At 39.1% G+C, this 21,201-nt stretch overlaps 1 protein-coding gene across 6 annotated transcripts in view; it reads right to left on the reverse strand.

Moving 5' to 3' along the window:
- Positions 1-21,201, reverse strand: part of LOC113158578 (disabled homolog 2-interacting protein) — a 120,842-nt gene that overhangs the window by 96,726 nt on the left and 2,915 nt on the right. For 3 of the 6 annotated variants that reach the window (XM_026354569.1, XM_026354564.1, XM_026354566.1), the window contains exons 2-3: positions 12,842-12,966; positions 7,895-8,000 (exon numbers count right to left, since the gene is read on the reverse strand). In XM_026354569.1, coding sequence (XP_026210354.1) covers positions 7,895-8,000; positions 12,842-12,966 — 231 coding nt within the window. Of the gene's footprint in view, positions 1-4,383; positions 4,607-7,894; positions 8,001-12,841; positions 12,967-15,658; positions 15,736-21,201 lie in introns of those variants that run through there. The other 3 variants (XM_026354568.1, XM_026354565.1, XM_026354574.1) reach the window with 3 other exon arrangements.

A 21,201-nucleotide genomic window follows, 5' to 3' on the forward strand; every position in this document is an offset into this window, starting at 1 on the left:
AGTGCTCTGTTGATTGACATTCTCCCATCAGGGAGGCTTTCTGACAAATGGGGCCAAATGGAGTCGTGCCACTGTTGCTGCTGGCACAAGGCAGCTCTCTGAGGTTATTGCTTAGCTCTGCTCTTACAGCGTTATTTATATCCACCATCACCAGAGTAGTTTTAAGAGTTTAATGAACGTTTCATGTGTCATCTCCTGTGTGGAACTTATAGCTGTGGATCTTTAGGTTAACAATCTGCTGTGTTTGCTCACTGTAACCTACAGGTGTGAAACAACTTAAGACAACTGTATTAAAACAAATGGGATACAAAATGGGAGCTCTTGTATTTCTGAGTTCCCTCTGACTTTGTATTGTTACAGTAAAACTAAAAAAAACACTTACATACTCACTTTTACTACTTTTTTACTCTATAAATTAAAAACAGAGTTGGCCAGAAACTATGTGTGAAGGTCAGAAGCTATCACGGTATGGTCAAACATACAACGTTATTGAGATTACCGTCATGATCGGGCTGTACTGTTGCTTTTAAGACAAGAAATAGAAATTTTGTTTGATGTTACTGACATGCAGGAGAGAACTGAATTGAATTTTTAATACATTTTCCCAATTCTTTGTTGTGGTTATGTACTATAAAGAAACATACCCTGCAGATTGCTACTCTTGAGACATAGTCATCTTTGTGGCGCGTTGCCCTTTGAACGCCCCCTTTACAACATTCATCACAAATCACACAATCGTAAATTACAAACACAATGACTTCTAACTCATTTTATTTCTCTCTCTCCCTCTCTGTCTCTCTCTCTCTCTCAACACACACACCTTAAAAGCAGTAGTTCCTTGTAATCTGTTAACAGTTTCATTTGTTAGAAAGGTGCCCCAAAATGCAATGAGGATGCATCAGGTAATGTAATCCAAATATCCAAATACTTTACATAGTGTAGTGTCAACACAGATGCAAGCTTGACCACCTGGTCAGGTCATGTCTGCAGACATCTATTTAGCTCAATATATCTATGAAACAACTCTCTCTGAGGTGGGTTCTCATCTTCTGTCTGTCCCTCTGCATTTTCATGACATCTCTTAAAGATTCGCTCTCATTTTGAGCTTTTGGGTGCTACTAACCCTTATGCAAACAGCCACAGCAATCCTTTTATTTGTGTGGCTGCATATGTGTGGGAATGGGGCTGTCTGTGTGGTTGAGCTTTTTTTTTTCCTGTCTTTGAGAACATTCAGTTTTCCACGCAGCTAGAGTCAAATATAAGCAGCGAGATGCATTTCAGAAAGAATTTTAAAGCCAAGTGTGAAATGCAATCAGTCTCAAGTGGATGTGGACACAATCTGAATGCAAGATATCAGGCCCTAAAAGTTTTCTCTAATAATCTTGTGCCTCAGTAGTGATGAGATGGAAAACAGTTTATATATGGAAAGTTAATGTTTGGTTTTAATTTCAAAATAACATCAAACCCACAAATCATAAGTCAGAGTTGAGTTAAGGAAAACATGTGCCGCAACACACACTAGCAGTTTCAGTAGCCTTGACTACTGAAGGAGTATGACAAGCTGTCTGGCTTTTTGTTTCAGATGCTTATGATAATGCAAGATATAAACATGTTTTAACCTATTCCTAACAAAGAAATGTCTACAATTGAAGTTATATATATGTCAAAATGCCTAGAGGTATTTTCAGAAAGGACAGAGTGTTGGCTGGGTTTGCATGCTGAAAACCATATTCTGTACAGCACTACTCACTATTCTCACAGCAGCATGCAATTTTATTCCAGCAAAATAGCTCTAAAAACCCACTGTATACTATCTGTATAGCACCAAATGACAGTCAAACGTTAGTGGCTACCTGTTGAACATACAGCAGTGAAACTTTTTGCAGCTAAAGTGATAATATTTCCTTCAGGAGTGAGTAGAGACCAAAAACAAAGCTTAAAGAAATCACACAATGGACTTAGATTCACCATGATATTCGTCTATTTCTGCTGAAATAAATAATATTTTTACATCAAATCAACATCAGAATCGAATTGACTGAATTTATTGTGAAAAGGTTCACTGCTATCAGCTCCTAGAGGGGGAAAATATAAAACTTAGCTAACACTGCAACTCTGAGTTTTTCAGTCTCGTTTAGCTAATGGTCCCTGAAATGCAGAAACACTCCTTTAAAAAAGTGAGGCATGTCAAAATGACCTACAGGCCACACAGGCCTATGCTAACTTGTAAGCTGGCTGCTCAGTTCTTAAATACACATACCATGCACCACCCAGCTGCAAATTCTGGCTAGATTTCATCACATGACAACGCAACCAAGAATAAATCTTTTAATAAAAGCTGAGCATTCTTCAAGACAAAGCCCTGCAGCACTGCCACTAACAAGACCACAGTTTCATCTGGATAAAATCTGGGAATTTTACAAGTGTCGTCAGAAAGCCCAAGTCCCTAAAAAATGTCCCAGCGTCTTCTCCTTGAGGACATAAGCAGACATTCAACCTTTCTTAACTAGGACAAAACATGCAGACCTATTTACATGTCAATGAAGGCCACGGATAAGGACTTTCTGCCCCTCTTTTTGCTTTTCTCCCATCACTATGTGCTCATACAACCTAGTGGTTATACTCATTTTAGGGCCTGGATTAGACATAGCTGCTTGTAAAGAGCAACAATTCTAGTAGCATTCTCAGAATCGCCAATTACTCCTCAGAAATGTGTGTAACACTTTTAATTTAGGTTGGCTGGCAGGAATGCCACGCAGAATATCCTAAGTGCAGCGGGTGAGGAAGTCCAGCATCAGCAATCATCTGTTTACTGTAAATACAAACAGTTACAGTACTAGCTATAGCCATTTATAGACAGACAGCACGTCACACTCTACCGTATTTATGCAAAATGCACAAAACATTGTGTGATATTAAAAAATAATCACATAGAAATGCACTGCAAGATACTATGTTCCTAGACAGCACTCGTGTCACTGTGCATACATGTGTTTGAGCGTGTCTGAGAAAGAATGAAAGTTGATGCCTGCAAGCCTTTGGAGGCACCAACTCTTCCTGAGGGCTTGCAAGCCTGAGGTGAGCATGTAATCGGACGATATCAGATTATTGCCCTTTCTCACTTTTCTATTTATACTGAACCTTTAGAAGGGATCGTCTGGGGCTGCGTGCACAAGGAGAGGCTGTCTGGCTGAAAGGAGGCTGTGATTATTACTCTCCAAAGTTGACATTTAAATTTGGGAAACTTTGCCGTGACTGAGAAAAAGCTCAATGTTCTCACTTTTGTGAGTCAGATTGATAACAGAACTTTCATCTCTCAGGAGATGGATAAAAATGCTAAAGTTTTATCTTCAGCAGTTTTCTTTCCCTTTTCTCTGTGTCTACTTCTCTGCCGTGGCAGATAGCCCAATGCATAAAGCAGTGTGGTTTAGACGCTGGCAAAAAGAAACTACAGTCTCTTGGAAATATGTTCTCTGTTGACTCATTCTGTTAACCACATTCTTCATCGGCAGCACAGCCGAGTCCTTCCCATCGGCCATGAAGACAAAACAACGTATTTTCTGGCCCAGTTAATAATACACCATTTTTTTTCTGCCTTTTAACCGTATAGTTTAGGCTGTAACATTTGGAAAAAAGAAAAAAGAGGCAGCGGAAAATAAAAGGAGAAGAGACAGTGAGCACTCTCGCTGGCCTACAGTGCAGTCTAGATCCCCCTGGATTTATTTGTATACATAACTCTCTCATTCTGTCTCTACCCTGCTCTTTCCCTTTCGCTCCCACTTTCATTCTTTTGTGCCCCGCCGTGTCTCTAACACAAACACCCACATGCTGCAACCACTACACGGCATACAAATATACAGATTCACATAACCATCAAATTATGTTGCTGCTTTTGCACAGGAATGGTACACCCACGGCCCTCAAATATGCCACTATTAATTATTCCACTCAAACAGAGAGGTTCCTGCACCAAAAAGCTCACACCAAAGCAGCTTGAAATTGAAGACGAGGTAAATTCCAGAGAGACATCATTCAACATAACTATTTTTTACTTTCTTAGCTCTTAAGCCAAGAACTCTAAACCCCTGTTAAAGTAATGATGAAGGTCATTAAAGCAAAAATGTATTTAGCAGACTGCTGATGTCATCACGTTGCCATGTAACACCCCGTAACCCCCTACCCAACAGAACAGACTGAAGTCCTATTCATCTGACAACAGAGGCCCTAGTCAACAGCTTAAGAGCCAAATGGAGAGCCTAGTCATAATAGCAAGCTAACAGGAAACCAACTTCTCTGGTCACTAACACACTCGTCAACTTTTTCCATGGGTCACTCATCATTTCTCATCAGACCTCCCACCCCGGTGCTTCAAATGTCACTCACCATGCTGCGCCTCTGGATGGTTGCTGGTGTCAGGGTCCATGTTAAGTTCACAGTGCGATGAGTGCCCAGAAAAACACTCCCATGTCCTACGGGCAAAGTCAGCTCTACAACTCAACTGTAACTACCAAAAGTGCTACAACTACTGTTTTATCTCCTCCGCCGCCGCTGTTCTCTGCTGTTCAGAGCTGCTGGCTCTGGTCTGGCCCCTGCAGCCTGCCAGCTCAGCTCAGGCTTCTACCGCTGTGTTACATCTGTCTGACTGAACCCCTCTCTGGAGAATGAGGAGAGAAAGAGAGAGAGTGAGGGAGGGAGTATAATGGAGCACTGGGAATGGGAGGGAGGAGAGAGAGAAGCGGTTTCCATGTTGTGGTGGTGGAGAGGGGGAGAGAGAGGGAGAGATGGGTGGAGGGGGTTGTGGCAGTTCTTAATGTTTCCACTTTGATCAATTTTACACGCTCAGCAAATTTTTTACTCATCATAAACTGTAAGATCAGTTTGGAGAACATTAACATGCCTGAAGAATTTCTGAACTCATACTGTCAAGTTCTGCAGCCTGGATGTTAACAACAAGTGGACTTGAAAACCCAACTAGACCCAGTGGTTAATGACTTCTACTGTTGTTTCAACTTGACACACCAAACAGCATATGTTGCACACTGCTTTTGCCAACACTTGACAGCTCGTGCATCAAGTTAACATTAACCATTATGAATTATTTTCATTATATATAAAAACATATAAATGTGTAGTCTAGCTTGAAAATGCCAGAGTACTAAAAAGCTTAACTTAACTGAACTTCTTAATAGCTGTTTAAAGTATGTTGCTTACAGAGACTAGCAAAATAACTTTGACCTTCTGGGAATTTACCATATTGAATGTCTATCCCAGCAATGAGAAGTGCTACCACAGCATTTACACCAACTGCTGCTGTTAAATTATCAGCTGATGGGGTTCTGCATCATGTATTGCACCTCGTAGGCCACCTGCACTCCCTTAAAGTGGTTTTCCCTGTCCTGTCAGCTGCATAATGGGGCCCGATGCAGCCCAGTCGACCTTTACCTCATCATTATCTGTTTCGGGTTCTTGATCATGTTATTGTGTCTAATATTCGAGTTCATCTGTATTAAAACTGTAAGACAAGCTGTTGACAAGATCAAAACAATCCATTATTTAGTGGTCGACTAGAATGACAAATATAATTCTGGCAATTTGTAGATAACTGTAATTCTTAACTACAAGGACAGAGATTAAGGCAAGCAGGACTTTGTTAAATTAAACGTTACAGAAAATGTTGAGATACTTTAAATACATCGGAAGCAGTATGTGGGTGACAAGATGTGTCAAAATCATTTAGCAGCCTTTGGTCAGTTATCCAGTTTTATTTAATCCCATTTAAAAATGTTTAGCTTCAGTGAAAATATTTATAAAGTAAAAATGGAAAGTAGGGCAGCATATGCCCCGGTATCTTTAAAGAACCAAGAGTTGACAACTTTTCCAAAGCTGCATCCAGAAAAAAATAAATAAATAAAACGCACAACTTCAGTAAAATTAAGCTCAGTTGTTCTGGTGGGAGCGCAACAGCCCTCTCCATCTCTAGTACGTTTGTGCCAAAACCTCGACAACTTCAAAAGAAGAGAGGAGGCAGCCACTCGCTATTCAGTCGGAGGATGAGACAACATGAGAGCACTCTGTGATTTGTTATGGATTCCTATTCATCTACTTGTAGTTTTTATTCATCACACTGCTTATTTGGAGTCTGTGTCACACAAGGACAAGAGCAGGTGAGGCCTATGCCAATGAATTATTTAGTAAAACATAGACCATGTGAGTGTTTGTAGTGTGGTGATGTGGAGCATGATCTGAAAACAGGTTCAATGGAGCATTGCAGACCAAACTAAACACACATTACTGTTAATAGGTATATGCTGTTATCAAAGTAGCACTCGTTTTTATTTGTGTGAAGTTTATTTTGTAAGTGAGCACATTAAGCATGTTTTAGTGAAGCTCTTTTATTCTTAGTCTGGCCTACTTCTCTTAGCACTTCACTTCACATTTGGTGAAATTAAGAGTTACAGTAAACCATGATCAGGTTTAAAGGTAGCATGGGCTCTATGATGTTAGCGCAGTATGAAATGTTGACATGATGGCTTAATATGACAGACACGAAAACTACTACAGTAATATACTGAAATATATTCTACCTAACATGCAAAATAGTGTAGCTTAACTATAAAATCTGAATCTGCATTGCAGAAATGATCTTACATAATTATGGAAAAGTTCCAAAGATACTCTGTAATTAGTGAAGAAGCTGTCAGACTGTGTTTATTTAATTGTCTGCATCTTATGCTCTTTGAATCATCACCATGTCGTCACTTGCATCAGTGAATATACATGTACGTTACAAAATGGGACACACATTTTAAATTCTTCTATTCTTCTGGATGTTGTGGTAAGGATTTAGCACTCGACAACTATGGCAAAAACAGTTTCTACATTGTTAATTCCAAATATGTGCTATGCAGAGTATGCTGGGTAACAGCCGTAATGTTCAGGAGACAGAAGGACACCTTTATCCGTGTCGATATCAAGGCCTCATCATACTATCACTAAGTATGCAACCTCACTTGGGAGATAAAGAGCATTAGAAAAAGAGCCAACTGTTCAAATAAAGTATGACTATGAATGTAAGATTGTTAATTCTCAAATAAAAGGCTCCCTCTAATGGTCAATGGTTGGTAAACCTACAGATGCCACTGTACCCAGCTACAAACTCACTGACTCACATGCTGGGAAACAGATGTAAAACACAACGTGAACTCCGATTTCAAAGTAAGTCGTGTTAAGCTGCATGCCAGGCAACACCACAGCAACAGTAGCCGTGGGATACAAATTCCTGAATGTCCGATCTCAGAGACCACCGGACCCACCGTTTTCAATGAGGTGCTCAGTTTGTGTCTAAACACAAAATTAAATATACTGAAATATTCAGAAAAGCTACTGAGGAAAGTCCAAAGTGACACCTATAGTCTTATGGGTTGGTTAGAATGAAGCAATAGGAGTGCAGTGAAGTGCTATGAAGAAGCAACGACTCCATCTAGTGGATATGAAGAAGAATGAAAGAGTATCAGTGATTTCACTGAAGCATGTGAGCAATGCAAACCTTCCTGGCATGTTTAAGTGTGCCACTGATTGTGTCGCTGAGGATGAAGAAAAGTGCTTCTGGACGTTTGAACTTTATACAGAATTACATCTGTAGATTAGTGTTTACAATTGACTTAATGAGTTTTATGATATTTAGCAAATTCGGACATAAATGATTTGTAGGAAAAGGTAAAAACTGGAACCAATCAATAAAAAAAGCATTCACTTCTTTTTAGTATCCACAATCTAAATAATAAATTCTGGTTTTATATGTCCATACACATATTTAAAGTATTTCCATGCCATGTGTGTATGGAAGTACTGAGGAAACCTGATCACTGCAAAGGTGTGTCCTCAGGCTACTCACCGCTCTCGGTGGACAGCTGGCTGTGAAATTCTGGAAACTGTGTTTCCACCGGAACGCTGATGGTGCGCCGCAGAAGATGGACTTTGCGTGACGCAGAGCGTCTCTCCTGCAAAAACAGAGAACAAGATCTGCTGAAAAAGAGAGAAAGGAGGAGACGGAGGCACAAAGCAAGACATTCAGGAAAATAAAAGGCAGAATACATTAAACAAAAGGCACAGATGCAAAGTAGGCACGTAGAGTAGATAGTGTACACAAGAAGAATGAAAGCTGACACAAAGAAAAATGGTGGTTGTAAAAAATGTATGAAATGCACATCAAGTACAATGGTCACAGCAGTCCTTATCTACCTCTTGTCGTGGTTATTCAAGTCACCACATTTGTGTTGTGTTTGGCCACTGGCACACAAGCCATACTGGCTCAGATAAATGAGGAGTCATTAGATTAAAACAAAACAGACATTAGCAGCAGATCAATCTGTGTCAGACCATATCTCCCTATACATGCATACCAAAAGATAAAACAGACAAAGGAAGAAGGATGGATGGTCGTGGTGAGAAAGTGGTGAGTGGAAGAACAAGGAAAAGGGCCTGATGTCCTCCAAGAGGAGTGATAATGGCTTATCGAACATCCTCACACCTCTCAACTCAATGAAGCAGCCTGTCTGTCTCGTTTCTCGGCCCCTCTGTTCCCTTGTCCGTCTGTTTATCACTGTCTTTCTCTGATACTCACTGCAAGTCATCTCTTTACTTGCCTCATGGGTCCTGGATTTAAGGACAGCTCTGGCTGACACCGTCTCTGACGTAAAGACAATGTCTGGTGGTCTGAGCCGTAATGACTAAGCAAGAGGAGCTGTAACTTGAGCCTCACTGCAACAATTTGCAATAAGAAGGGCATGTCGTATGCAATGCTGTACTGTAAAGACTAGGCGCTAGCCTCAAGTAGAAATTACAGCATAATATGTGGGTAATCATACTAATGAATCATTTTGTAATCCATTAATTCAACCTCTCATCTACAAACACGTCTGCATTCAATGCTCCAATTAAAATTAGGGCATGGCTCAGGTACGTGCACAGACGACAGGTGGTGCTCAAGCATCTGCCCTGTTGCCCTCTCGCCCCTCCCATTTTTAATATTTTACTTATTTAAACATTTAATGTTTTGCTTCTACCATCAAATTTCAAACTATGACTAAGAGTTCTAATTGCGAGACACAAGCCTCCGTCGCTCTCCTGTGGATTTCCCAACCACCACACAGTTCCTGCAACCTGCTGAGCAGCTTCCACAACTCTCCCTCACCTGCTGCCTGCGTTGGTGACTGACAGGCAACAATACTCTGTCCTAAGCCAGTAACTCGATGAGAAAGGACAGAGACAGGATTTAAGAGAGAACAAGAACAGTATTGGGGCGGCCACTCTCTCACAGTTTGTGCCTCTATAATCAGCAGTAAACACAGGGGCAGCATCAGTTGACTGCTGACCTGCTTGGTAATAAACTATATAAAAACAGAACAGCAGACAGTACAGTATAATTCACACTGGTCAAGTTTTACAGCATCAGACAACAAGAAGCTAATCTGTGTTGACTTAGCAGGAGAATATTTTACCTCTTCATTTTTTCTGGCTTAAACATAAATATTGGATTACATGTGCCTGTCAGCCCTTCTTCTGAGCACTAACAGAGTTGTGGCAAACTATATGGGATGATACCCTATAATAAAATCAAATAAAATACCAACCTGATCCACATCTTGATTGACAGGCTATGAAAAGCTGTGTCAGGTTATACTGTAGCTCATAGATCTGCTTAAGGGGAATGTGCAAATGTGAATCCTGCATCATTTACAGGTTTGTTAATAGTGAGTGTATTTAGCATAGTAAATTATGTAAACTTACTCCTGTGACACAAAATTTACTGACAGGCCAAGTTGTAGGCAGAGCAGCTTATCAAGTACAAAGTCAAGGTCCGCTACAAGCTCAAATAATAAAGCTTGCTGTGCTGTCTAAAGCATGTCATCCCACCTTTATTTGGAGTAAACATTACGAAAATGTATCATCGTTTTGATCTACAGTTTTCTGATGTAACAGAAATCTAGCAATGACCTTTCATAGTCTAGGTCTCCAGATGGATCCATTTAAATGCTGCTGTCATTTGTTGTAGTTAAAACAAAAAGCCCTGTAGTGGAAAGGCTGCCAATGGGTCAATTGAAATAATTCCTCCCTGCAATTATTGTTCTATTTCAACATGCCTTACCTCAGTAATTGCAGACAAAGGAAAACTGAAGCCATGCTTTTATCCTGTGTTTAGGCATTACACTGGTATGGAAAAAGGTCTGGCAAGTCCAATAATTATGCCTTGTGCAAGTGGTTTTGTGACTTTGAAGCAGTGCTGTTTGACTAGTGAGATCAACTATTTACATAAAGGTCACACTGTAATATTTCTAAATCTCATATATTCAGAAATGATGTTATTTTTGAATATGTGGGATTAGAAAATGTCTTAATTGACAAATGTTTAGTTATGACATATATAGTGCATACAGGATTTAAAAGCCATCTGGAGTCAAACTAGGATATGATGGTTGTGCATAGGCATTAAGGTACAAAAAATATCAAGTAGACCAAATAATGCAAATAATGATTCACATTGAAGGTCAGAAGTTATAATGAGCATCACATTATGTTCTGTGTATGCCTATTTTGTGACAACAGAGTGAAATTCAAATTTTAAATATAATAGTAAATAGCAGGCAAGAAAAAAAAAGTCAAGAAGCAGGATCACCTTGACTGTTATGAAGTGCAGACTTTATTTCTTAAGTTGCCTTTTTGACACCAGTGTCTTTTTTTAAAGCTCTTATAGTAGCTTTATGCAGAAAGAGACCGACGCTGCATTCAGTAGTTGTGTAAACAGATTCTCTAGCAAAACTGCTACTGGGCACTAGGCTGGTTTTAATCGTATCTATCAGATAGATTCCAGTATGTGCATGTTAATGATGAGGCCTCCATGAACACAGCAGTAAGTTACAGAGTTCCACAGGGTTCTCTGCTTGGGCTGATCTTTTCACTCTATATATCTCCCCCCTTAGGCAATATTATTAGGAAACACTCTATACTTTTCATTGCTATGCAGCTATATTAATTAATGAAACCAGAAGACAGAGGATATATTGTTTGGTCCTAAAAACCTCAGAGACATGATGTCTAATCATATTCTTAACCTAGATGACATAACATTGGCCTCTAGTTGTAGTGTGAGGAATCTCCGAGTTATCTTTGACCACGATTTCTCCTTTATTTCATACATAAAAGAAATCTCTAGAATTGCCTTCTCAAAGTGATGCTGAAAAACTTCCACATTGGACTATTGTAATTCACTAAGAAAGAAAATCCAGAATAGAGTTTAAAACACTTTGTTCTCAGAGTGCAGGTCTACCTGTGGTTCCTAGAGTTTCTAAATGTAGAATGGGAGGAATAGCCTTTAGCTATCAAGCTCCCAGTTGAGGTTCGGGAGGCAGACACCCTCTCTACATTTAAGACTAGACTTAAAACTTTTATTTTTTATAAAGCTTGTAGTTAGAGATGGCTCAGGTGACTCTGGACCATCTCTTAGTTATGCTGCTATAGATTAGTTTGCTAGGGGACTTCTACTGATACACTGAGCTCCTCTCTTCTCTCCTTTCTCCTCTATCCATTCAAATGCTACCACTGCAGGTCATTAACTTTGTCTTTTCTCTCTCCTGTAGTTGTGCTTCCCCCTCTCTGTACTATATCTCCAGAGTGCAGTTACTGGCCCTACCAACCTGCCCAGTGTTTTCCATTTGTTGCCTGCTCTCTCCTCTTTCCACTCACTCCAGGGTCGAGGCAGATGGCCGCCCAGCCTGAGCCTGGTTCTGCTGGAGGTTTCTTCCTCTAAAGGGAGTTTTTCCTCTCCACTGTCTCATAGTGCTGCTCAAGTGGAGTTGTTGGGATTTCTATACAGTTATATTTCGTAAGGTCTTAATACTTAAACACTGTAAAGTGCCTTGAGATTATTTCTGTTGTGAAGTATTCAGATGGAGGAAGCTGAGTTGGTGGGCGTTTAGTGCTTTAGGCACCAATGAGATGACTAAATACAAAACATGAAATCCAGTTTGAGTTCCAGTGCGTTAGAATTTATTAGACCAAAACCACTGTGCAGCACTTTACGATACAAGAGCTTGTATTTGTGTATAATGTATATAAGAAAATATCATGTGGATCAGAAAGAATTATGATACTGACAACAACAGTATGCCTTTGTCCCCAACACATTATAGTAACAATCTAGAGAAGATTACTTAACCAGAAAAACCCCTGCGTTGGTGCAAGACATGTATTAGCTCACACAAAACAAAGGCAAAATACTGCAGACAGAACAATGTAATTTAGATTACCCTGGAGACTCCTCATTTATTCCTAACAGGATCTTTAATTTCAGAAAAAAACTCACATAATCAAGGGTGACACTAACTAAAGCAAGAGAGGTGGTGAGAGCCAGACTCAGCTTGCCCTGAATGACCTGGGTACCTGTGGTCTCCACTGAGGGGTAAATTTACATGTAGAATGAATTCTCACACAAGAGACGATTCATTCATTAATCATTGCTGATGCTGTTGTTACTGTTCTTATAGAGTAAACACACCAGATAAATTAAAGGCCCTATAATAGCACACCAGCAGTGAGTAGAGGAAAAGGCTTTGGCTGAAACCCAGTTTACACTTAATGACGTGAGAAGAGACATTATTAACGAGTTAGAAGATTAGTTCTAAAATCTGCTGTATATGAAGTAATAGGTTGTTGGAAAAGAGCAACAAGAAGCAGTTAAAAATGAATTTGCAAGAAGAAGACAAAAATTAACATAAGCAGACAAGAAGCACAATGAAGACGCAGAGGAACATGACAGACAAGAGAATGTACTGTGTACTCTCACCACCTCCTCCTCATTGAGAAGCAGCATCTGGCAGTCAGCAACCACACAGTACTTTGGGTTCCACACAGTTTGCTCTTCACAGGAGTGACCACGTGATAGCCAGTGCCTCGACGGGCGCTGTACATCTAGAGAGAACAGGGGCAAAAACAAGATCACTTGTGGAGGTAGAGAGAGGAAGAGAGTTCTACGAGAAAACAGAAATGTTTTTAACCCATGCAAATAACGGTTTTGCTCAGCAAACGCAAAAAACACGTTTTTTGATTAGAAATGCCAGCAGAAGGTAATGACTTCCACACACTCGGATGTCAGATGAAGATGGGATAAATATAAAACAACTGAGACAGACATAAATTGGATTCTCCTGCATCTCCAACGATGAGGTGACAAATCTCAGAAAACCAATACATATGCTTTTTCACACAGGAAATGCAATCCATCAGTTTTCACACATGGACTACTGTTACAGAGACGTCAATCAACACAGATCATAATCCAAGAGTTTCATTACAAAGTTATTTTAAAAAAAACAGTCTCAGGTATTCTCTCTTCACACTGTGTGCAGTAAGAAAATACATTTCTGCTGGCTAAACTCTTACACATCCACTACAGTATTTCTGTGAAGATCTAGATCACCTACTGGGGCATCTCTTGTGAGTTGCATTTAGTGTTGTATGTGTGGTTAAGCTAGAGGCTACTGAGTGGAGTATGTGGGTCAGAGTGTGCCGTTACAAAAGGTACCTCGCTGCCCATACAGAGCATCCCAATTCCTACATGGTGCTGCAGCCCTTATCATATGAACAAACCACACTATGCGTACTGTATATCCATACTTAATTAACAGCAGCTGAGAAAACACTGAAACGTATATTTCATAAAAGACACAGTTCATTCTGAAGTGTTTGTGCTTCCACTAGCTTTGAAAATGGATGTTTTCATCTCTGTTCTCAGAATACTGGAAAACAGAATAGAAAATGCAGGATTCATTCTGAATCTCTTCAATTATGCAGAGTTTTACAACGAATATCCAAACCACTGAGGAGTATATTATTCATATAATGCACTGACATTTTCTGTCATGTATTTTTTAATTATCCCAATGACAGTGTTGCAGAATTAGATCTCGTGTACACCGAGCATGAGCGTGCAAAATTTTAAAGTTGTCACAAAGCTGTCAGTTGTGTCTCTTTGATCGTTTTCTCTTAGCGACTGCATCATATCCCAGGTAGCCTCATCATCACGACATTAGAGAGTAAGTCACAAGAGCACAGCCACATTAATGCATAAACACACACGGAAACAGCGACTGCATCTCTCTCTGATCAGCTTATAGTCACGCCGTGGACAGGAGCAGGTCAGTCGCACGGTTTCCCATTTAGCAGAGCTACTTTAGCGACAGGTATTTAATCCAGGTGTTTATTAAATTATGCACAAGCTATAAAATGAGATAGAGGAGAGCAAGAAAGAAGGCAAGAGCGAATGACATAAAACGTCTGTTGACAGATGCAGTTTTGCTTGGCAAGCATGCATGGCTTCGTTTGCCTCAATAAACAAACGGGTGAGACTCAATGTTCTACAGTCACAGTGCAAATCTCTTAACCACAAAGCCTTTCAGAATCTACTACAACAGAAAAGAGGGACCAAAAACAAGACTCACAAGTCACGGAGAAGATCGTGTACTAAAAACAACAGTACACTACATTTCTCTTCTTTCAGCTTACAGACAAACCCAAGGTTGACTTGCTGACGTGATAGAAATTATCTGGTTTGTTTATGGCCTTGATGATTTATTGATCAGGCTTATGACAGGTAGCTTCTATCGTCGATCAATATTTGGCAGGCACTATTATCTGAGGTAGTAGGCTGGATTTTTCCCCACAGCAGCATACTCATTTTCCTAGCTGTGAGGCTTTACGAGGGAAGACAATTAAACTCCACGAGACGAAGTGTTTGGCTGCATGACACAATGAGGATAATGCTCTTTTTTCTGGTGTTCTATGACAATGAAAACAAACTGCAAACTTTCTATTTTAAGATTTAAAAAGCCCATTCAAATTATAAGTTCACTGCTCAACTTGTATTCAAATGATCCACTTCAGCTGTTGCACAAAATACTTAAATCTGTGCAGCAAAGTTTTGCATGAAACTTTCAACCCAGTGAATGTTGCTGGAGCTTAAGGCAACATCTGCTACTCTCTTACCGTCAACTTAAACCAACATGAGAGGCTCAAGTCTGCCTCTCACCAATGTTGTTTTTGATCTGAACACCTCAAACTTGGATTCATCTGCCCATAACACTTTTTTTCCCCCCAGTCTATGTCCTTGTTCCCTATCTTAGTTTTTTCTATTTATTGGCCACTTGGCTTTTTCTTTGCTCTTTGTTCAAACTCTGTCCACAAGGCCAGCATCCCGAGTCACCTCTTTACTGTTGACATTGGGGGTACACTTTTGCAGGAGGGGTCTGTTTTACAAAATAGACACCCATGTGTTGCAAGTTATGCAAAAGCAATTCTTTATTTAGGTCATTTTAAACGCCAATCGTACCCGCATTACTTTATTGTAATTTAATTTTTGTTATTTTGATGGACAAAATAAAATATAATTTAAATATAAGTAAAAATCAGTAAAATAAGTAAAATAAGTAAAATAAGTAAAATAAGTAAAATAAGATTGTCTAAGTGCTAAGAGAACTACACCTGTCCGCTGATTGACGTCAGCGTTAAATCACCTTCGTCTATTCAGGTAACAGCACTATTTCTCTAAAAGATAAAAGAACGGACGCAGTTTTAAAATCCCACAGGCTCGTTTAACAACACTTACTGCTGTTGTGAAGGTATTTTAGGAATCCCCAAACACTCTTTTATCCATTTTAAGGAAATAATACTCCAAGTTACCGTCCAGTCTTGTTTACCTGCGGCCGCCATGTTTGTTTGAGTCAGAAAAGGAGGCGTGACTCCAGCTGAGAAGCACAGACAATAAATGATAAACAAATAAATTATTATCTCCCTTACAAACATATCTCCCTGATATAATGCAAAACTTATAAAATAATCATCATTTAACGAGTACAATCTTTAAGATAACGTTACATTAGGGGACAAGCCTGGCTAATTAAAATAGACATGACTTACATGAACAAGAACACTGAAATGTAATGATTAGCTCCTTTTTCTGTAACAGTGACACCTTTAGACATGTTTTAACCTTTACAGCACCAATTAAAATTTTTTCTACTTCCATCTTCTGATGATCAGTAACATGGCAGTAAAGAGTCAGACATCTATTTAAAACAACTAAAACATTTTGCAGCATTTTCAACACAGCTGATTGTCTGTAGGCTGCTGTCATGATGACAGTCCATTTAAAAATAATTACATTAATCATCACAAAAATGCAGCATAACTATAATCATGACAACAATCCCAGAAATAATATTAAACACTCAAAACGCACTGACACCTACAGTGTGTGATTGACATACCGTACATGCAGTAGATACGCCAAAAATGACAGGAAAAGCACCAGTGCCATTAACTACTGTATACTGATGTCCCAGTGAGCAATGTCAGCCATGTGTATTAGACGTAGGCATGTCCTTTCTGCAGCTTATTTAAATATGAGGAGAGCAAATATCTGAGTTGATCTCTTGGTATGCAAAATGTGGCAGATTTAAAGTCAAGCGACAAGGCTGCCACCAAGCAGGCACCCATGGACTTGCCACAGTGATAAACTAATACAGATGTCAAACACCTATGATATTTATTGCAACTCTGGATGGGAATAAAGGTTATGATGTTGCAGAAAGCTTATTGAAATGATGCCAGTGAATTCTTGCTGTTATCAAATCTAAAGGCGGTCTAAAAAAATATTAGTGTGACTTTTTTTTTTGGATGGGCAGTGTATTAATCTGTGCTAAATCTAACAGGAATGTCCCCCATGTTGCAAAATTCTTATATATTCTTCTCATGGGACACAAAGCCTCTGTGGAGGTGTCGAAGTACCTCTGCACGTCAGCATTTTTGCTGATATTCTTGTAAAATCAAGCATAGAGTAGCAAATGTTATTTCTAAATTAAAACACTAATAAAAGTACATCACGTTGATTTAAAACCATGAGGGGCAAATCAATCTGTAGTAGTACCAAGGCTGAATGAGGTGCCTTTATGCAAATGAGCAAAGTTATTGATGCTCAGCTCTTTAAGGAACCATATGCTGTTGTTTGTGGATGGTTCAATTTATAATAATATAAATACTTTTATTACATCTTATAGTTAGGCTAAAGGTGCTTGTTTTCTGGTTATCATTTTATTTTACCTTGAAGCAACAAACCTATTCCAAGTAAGATGGTACAATTAGATTACTGCGCTCTCTGCTCTTTTGTGTTCACCTTCAAATGTCGGCCAGCTACAAAATCAAACACATTTTACTAAAGCTCGGATGAATAGCAGTAGAATGAGACAATAGATCACGTATTGATTGGGCCTTTGTACTGATGTTTGTGTATTTCACTCTGTGTAAAAGATAAGAAGTGTTCCAATCAGATAGCAGCTAGATGCTCTAATCTAACGCAGATGACAAGCATTGACATATTGTATTTGCATATACTTGCTGAACAGCTCCCTCCTGTGATTTAGTGCCTAGCTGAGATCAATAATGGCACGATATTAGCATTTCTTTCCTTCAAGCCTCACCTTTCACAGACTGCTCCAGAGCCTTTTTGCCAGGTATTGATAGAATAAACATAAAAGGCCTTAATGGTATTGGATCAATACTCTACTTTTGAAAAAGATGCCAAACAAACACAAACATTTTGTCTGAAATAGCTGCTTCGCTGTTCCGGTAACAATATAGAGAGCAAGGATGTGATTTTAAAGTGAAGCACAGACACAGAAGATGTGAGACAGTGTGTAGGCTTCCTTGCTGATCCACAAGTTGACTGTTGGAGCCTTATCTAAGGAAAACAGATGTTAAAAATGTAACAACTTTTTCTGGATATTTTTGAGTTTTCTTCATGGGTATCTCACAAATTCGAAGTTAACTTGCCGTCAGATAACAGTTTCCTCAACTACAACTCCCACATAATATAGATTCCAGCCTCTCAGCTCAAATCAGTCTTTTGCAGGAGTCTGATTTAGAGGTTTAGGTGAAAATTTAATGTCAGGGACACTTTCTCTCCAAAGTGCCCATCGGATTATTTACACAAAATTAATTAATTAATTAATTTTAAACTATTGCTTTTATGTTGACACATTTTTTTCCATGTTTGTTGTGCACATAATAATGTTAATAAAATAAAATGTACTTCCACCTTCCACAAGCAGAAGATGTTGAAAAGACCTTTTTCATAGAGGACTTGCCAGAACATACAGGCAGCCAATTACATATATTTTGGCTACATTGCATTTAGGTGTGTTAGTTCCAGGACCTTCCGATTAGACATGCTGCCTAAATGGAATAGGATCTGACTGCAAACATGGAGCCTAGCCTGAGCCATAATTTTATTTCATTAGTAACACTTATGATTTTCCTATTATCCATGAAAAATGCATCATAACCCAATAAAGGATCACTCATGAAGAGATGCACGCATTTACTCTAAATAGAAAGTCATAAATCCTGTCTGTAACATGCCACTGGCCACACCAGCATGCTCTGATGCAGTTTTGAGGGATTTAGAGCCCCTACATTCTCTGTGCTGCTGATTGAAAGCTTCATCTTGTTTTCTGCTCATACAAAGCAACGCTGCAAAGGCCACAAGGTAAGACCACATGCAGAGACTGTGATTGAACTGCCTCCCCAAGCTTTTTAGAAATGCCACGCAAGCAAATAAATGCCATGAGCTTTCCTGGCACTTTTTAGGTGTCAGCTGCCACCAATCACAACATGGGGAGTAAAAGAGAGGAGGATGCAAATGCAAAACTAAACACAGGATCGTTAGTCTCATCTAAACTCAAGTAGCTCTATGTGATGTAACGCTGCCACTGACTACCACTCATTGACCCATTTGGAACGGTCACACTGAAACATAGCTGTCAAATATCAGGTTCAAATAGATGCATGTACTAAAGCTAGGAGCCACGTCAACCAACCAGTCAATGTCACAATGAAGCGAGATGAAAAAGAGGTAAAGTCTCTGGTGTAGCTGATGTTGTTGCTTAAACATGAAGCTTGAACAGTTGTATACCTTCTGGTCATCAATTAAAATTTAATCTACAGCTGCAGCCCTCAGTCAACTGAGGAAATGATCAAAGATCAGTGTTCTACATAAAAACATGTTGAAGATCTGTGGATCACTGTCACTATAAGGACTCAAGTTGTCTTGGAGAACACAGGCAACTGACTAGTTGACAGATATCAAAGTAAACATGGTACAATGACAAAAGAATTTCGTACCATATCTGAGCATCATCACCACCTACTGTACGTGTCTGCATTTAAACTGTGTGGTATGAAAACTGTAGTTATACAGAATAATGCTGAGAGTTTCCAGGCTGAGGTTGAAAATACATCAGTACAATGTCTAATAAATACATCAACACTGCACTGCACAAATAGTTTATATAGCAAGGTTACCAGGTCCATTATGGTCCTTCAGCTTCTCTGTAAAGCAAACATTTATGTGTGTTGCTAGTTTTGGGTATTAAAATACAGCAGCTACGGTCTTGCTTTAAAGTTGAAGTCACATGCTGGAGGTCAGGGATTTAGGTGGGAGCAACTTAGTAGGAAAAAGATATCAAAATAAATAGGCTTATGGTGAAGATGGATTTGTGTTTGACCATAGCTTTGGAAGTGCAAAACACAGTTAAACCTTTAAAAGTTGATGCTGAGGCAAAAAAACCAAACAAAAAACCTGCAGAAACATATTTTAATTTGATAAGAAACTGTGAAAACATTTCATCCATAGTATCTGTATTAGATTTTTCTGGTCTATTTGAGAGTAAACAATTTAAAATCACATCACATAATATGATTGCTGGAGTGTTACATGTGTCCTAAACAGGTTTGCTGCCTGAAAGGAAAGAATCAGTTGCACCTGCTGTGTCAGCTGTCTCACCTGTTTTGAATCAGATTGACTGGCTTATTACCCCACTCCCTCTTTGTCACACTCATGTCAACTATTTGTTAAGTTTTCTGAAGAACAGCTGGACTGTGAAAACCAAATGTGAAAAAGGACTGTCTGCAACTAACATTGTGTTCCTGTGTTTCTGTGATCACAAAGTCTGATAAAAAAAAAAATGCACTTGGTGCAAAGAATCCTTAAAATAGAGTTATAAAATTTTAAACTATGAGCCAGGAGAGAATTACAAAGGACGGTACCTGAATACTAATACAAAACAATGTGATTCAAGCATGCCAGTAGGGGAAAGCTTTAATTTCCATTTTGTAGCCTTGTGGCTGTGATACAAATCACCCTTAGTTTGGCTTAAAAGTAGATTTTGAGTTGCCTCTTTTAGACCGTAAGTGGGAGTAACGTAGGCACTGCAACACTTGTAATGTAATGGAGGATGTTTTTGTTACAAGCAGAGTGACCCAGACTTTGGTTCAAAATCTTCCGTCTCAATCTAAAATACACACTGTACAACTACTTTCGATTCCCACACAGTAAACAAATTTTCTAGTTTAGCCAAACAAGTACAGTAGATGTCCTTGCCCGAGCCGGCCTCCAAACATAACCTTTCTCTACTTACAAATACACTTGTGAATGATTAAGAAACCATCCAACCCCCAACCATGATTGATTTGAGGGAAATGAATAGGCTTAAAAAGTGTTTGCAAAAAAGTTCACATTGTTTGCACTTTTTTTTTATAATGAGTGGTTTTGGGACCACGGTTGTACACAGTGGATTGTTCTGTTTAATCTTCATCTTGACTGCATTTTAGATTCTTACAGAAGTGGAGGGCTTACAGTTACTGGTGCAGATTTATTCAACCTTGGGAAATTGTGATATGCTCTGTAAACCAGGTGTGTGACTGATGAATATAAATATTCAGGAAGAAAACAAACACTTTTATTGAGGACATCAGTAACAGTTAAAATGGATGGTAGATGGAAATTCTACTATTATGAATGCATTAAATTTCAGTGTCTGACATCCCCTATCGGAGCCTTCTGACTGTGTCTGAAATGACTGACTCATAATGCAGATAAAGCAGGTGCAGTGATATAAATAAACTCATAATAAATCAACTTTTGTCACCTGCACAAGTTATAACTAAAAAAATAGTTCTGCTATGTCTTGAGATGATTTAGTTGTGAGCAGGTGCTCTATTAATGTACTGAATTAAATTAAGTGCATTTTCTCAAAAATTTCCAAAATCGCTCTTATGTGTGTGTAAATATGAACAATTATCTTGATTTTGGAA

This window comes from Anabas testudineus, chromosome 12 (genome assembly GCF_900324465.2).
Source record: "Anabas testudineus chromosome 12, fAnaTes1.2, whole genome shotgun sequence".
NCBI lineage: Eukaryota > Metazoa > Chordata > Actinopteri > Anabantiformes > Anabantidae > Anabas > Anabas testudineus.